Source organism: Elephantulus edwardii, unplaced genomic scaffold (genome assembly GCF_000299155.1).
Source record: "Elephantulus edwardii isolate Elephantulus edwardi_28Jun2011 unplaced genomic scaffold, EleEdw1.0 scaffold00014, whole genome shotgun sequence".
Classification (NCBI taxonomy): Eukaryota; Metazoa; Chordata; class Mammalia; order Macroscelidea; family Macroscelididae; genus Elephantulus; species Elephantulus edwardii.
Genome location: NW_006399764.1, coordinates 10,909,752 through 10,912,399, shown reverse-complemented (window position 1 = coordinate 10,912,399; position 2,648 = coordinate 10,909,752). Strand labels below are relative to the sequence as shown.

General features: G+C 39.2%; 1 protein-coding gene across 1 annotated transcript; it reads left to right on the top strand.

The window, feature by feature from the left end:
* The first annotated feature begins 226 nt into the window (after positions 1-226).
* Positions 227-805, top strand: LOC102845496 (interferon alpha-5-like). The gene has a single exon (XM_006881343.1). It carries the CDS (start codon positions 227-229, stop codon positions 803-805), a length of 579 nt encoding a protein of 192 aa, XP_006881405.1.
* Positions 806-2,648: the final 1,843 nt, after the last annotated feature.

Sequence of the window (2,648 nt, the reverse complement as noted above, 5' to 3'; positions counted from 1 at the left end):
ACGGTTAAGGAAAAACAGAAAAGGGTTAGCAGGAAGTCCCTATAGTAAGAAAAAAAGAAAAATAAAACAGAAATAGAAAGTTGAGGTAGAAGTTGTCCAGAAAATAGAAAGTAGTGTATTCACTATTTAAACCCATGTCTAGAGGAAGGTCTTCAGAGAACCTACAGGTCAAGGCTCACAGGGTCACCACCTCTCAATCAGGACAGCAGCATCTGTAAGATCACCCATGGCCCTCTCTTACCTTCTGCTGATGGTCCTGGTGGCGCTGAGCTGTAAATCCACCCGCTGTCTGGGCTGTGAGCTGCCTCAGAGCCAGAGTCTGGCTAATAGAACCTTAACAGTTCTTCAACTAATGAAGAGGATTGATCCTTCCTATTGCCTGAAGGACAGAAAAGATTTTGGATTTCCCCAGAAGGAGCTTGAAGGCCACAAGTTCCTGAAGGCTCAAGCCATCTCTGTGCACCATGACCTGATCCAGCAGATCTTCAACCTCTTCAGCAAACAAAGTGCATCTGCTGCTTGGAACAAGACCCACCTGGACGAACTGCGCACTGCACTTTATCAGCAGCTGAACAACTTGGAAGTCTGTTTGATGCAGGAGATGAAGGGGAGAGAAGAATCCCCCCTGATGCGCTCCAGACTGGCTGTGAGGAAATACTTCCGGGGGATCACCGTCTATCTGGCAGAGAAGAAATACAGCCCCTGTGCCTGGGAGATCGTCAGAGGCGAAATCATGAGGGCCTTCTTGTCTTCTATCAAGTGTCAAGAGAGACTCAGAAGTGATGAAGGCAAACTGCTTCCTTGAAAATATGTTTCTCATTAACTATTACATTATTTATACCTCTTCAGGTTCGGTCATTTCAAAGACTTTAAGTTTTCATAATCATGAAAGAAATTGAACCCAACTTGCGTAATGTGTTTTGAGGAGTACTAGCAATGTTGTGTTGAACTGTATGGACATGAGTTCCTTCCATGCTGATGTGACTATTTATCTATTTAATATTTATTTGTTTGTTTATTTAGCTATATATCGATATAAGTTATTATTCATATCCTTTATCCTTTACACCTTTATTTTGTACATTAAATCATGTTTTATTTTTGTTACTTTATGATTTTGTGTGATCATTAAATCTTTATGATGGAAAATTTCCTTTTTGTGTGTGTGTTCCACACTTTCATTCCCATACATTGTGTTTCATAAACTTAACCTCCCTTGCACCTCATCTTTTAAGATACCCACCATATCTTTCCCATTTCCTTTATGCTCCTTCCACCCACACCTGTTCACAAGCTTTTCTTTTTCTGTAGTTTTTCTCCTTTTAAAATTTTTTAACTTTCTTAATTTTATACTGGTTTGCATATAAAGTTCATATACATTGTTTTTCACACATCCTTCATTCACATTGTGTTTCATGTAATCATGCTCATTCATTATATTTTCTAAAATCAATCACCACTGAACTATGCCCATCATTCTCTGTCTTTCCAGAATCTCATCAGATTTTTACCATTTCCTTTACCACTCCTTCTTCCACCTAACAAATGGTGTGATCCTCTGCTCTTCCCCCTGCCCATCCCCACCCCTCTCTTCCCACCCCTTTCCCCCTTGGATCTCCATACAATAATGGACCTATACAGTATTTATCCTTAAGAGACTGAGTTAGTTCACTCAACATAATGCCTCCCAATCTCTTTCAAGTTATGTAGTAATTTTCAAAATCCTTCCTGCTGAGTGCTGCACAGTGTTCCATCACATGAACGTGCTGTGATTTCTCAATCTGTTCCATTTTGTTTGGACATTTGGACTGTTTACATGTTCTTGCAATTGTGAATAACACTTATGAAAACTGATGTACAAATCTCTGTTTGTGTTTCAGTTCTAATTTCCTTGGGGAATAATACTAGGAGTGGAATAGCTGGAACATTGAAAAATTCTTATTTATAATTTTTGGGAAAAATTATTTTATATTGGTTTATTTACAAGGTTCGTATACATTGTTTTCACACCAGATCTTTGTCATTTCCTTCACTTCCCCCTCCATCCATCAAATTGTGTGACCCTATGATTAACCCCTCCCCCATGCATCTTCATCCCTTTACTCCCCCCTCTTTGGATCCTCATACTTCTTCTATAATAATGGTCTTATACAGTATTTGTCCTTATTAGACTGAGTTAGTTCACTTAGCATAATGCTCTCCAGTCCCTCTCAAGTTAGGTAGTAATTTACAAAATCATTGTTCCTGTGTGCTGTGTAGTATTCCATTGTTTGAATGTACCATCTCAGTCTAGTATCAGTGGCAAAGTTTAACAGAATAGCAAGTAATAAATGTTGGAGAGAATTTGACGAGAAAGAAACTCTCATATACTGTTGGTGTGATTGTAAAATGGTACATCCACTCTGGAAGGCAGTTTTGTGCTTCCTCAAAAAGCTGAACATATAAATTCCATATAACCGAGCTATTCTACTTCATCATGATGGATGGTGAAGAGATTGAGATTGTTAACAGCTTTAGTGTGCTTGGCTCCACAATCAACACTCTTGACATCAGCATCCAGGAAACACTCTTGGCACCAGCAGCCAGGAAATTAAAAGACATATTGTGATGGGAAAGTCTCTGTTCAGGACCTCTCCAGAGTACTGAAG

Bases quoted from the DNA above. Each gene is read 5' to 3' on its own strand.
- LOC102845496 (XM_006881343.1), top strand. From the start codon at position 227: ATGGCCCTCTCTTACCTTCTGCTGATGGTCCTGGTGGCGCTGAGCTGT.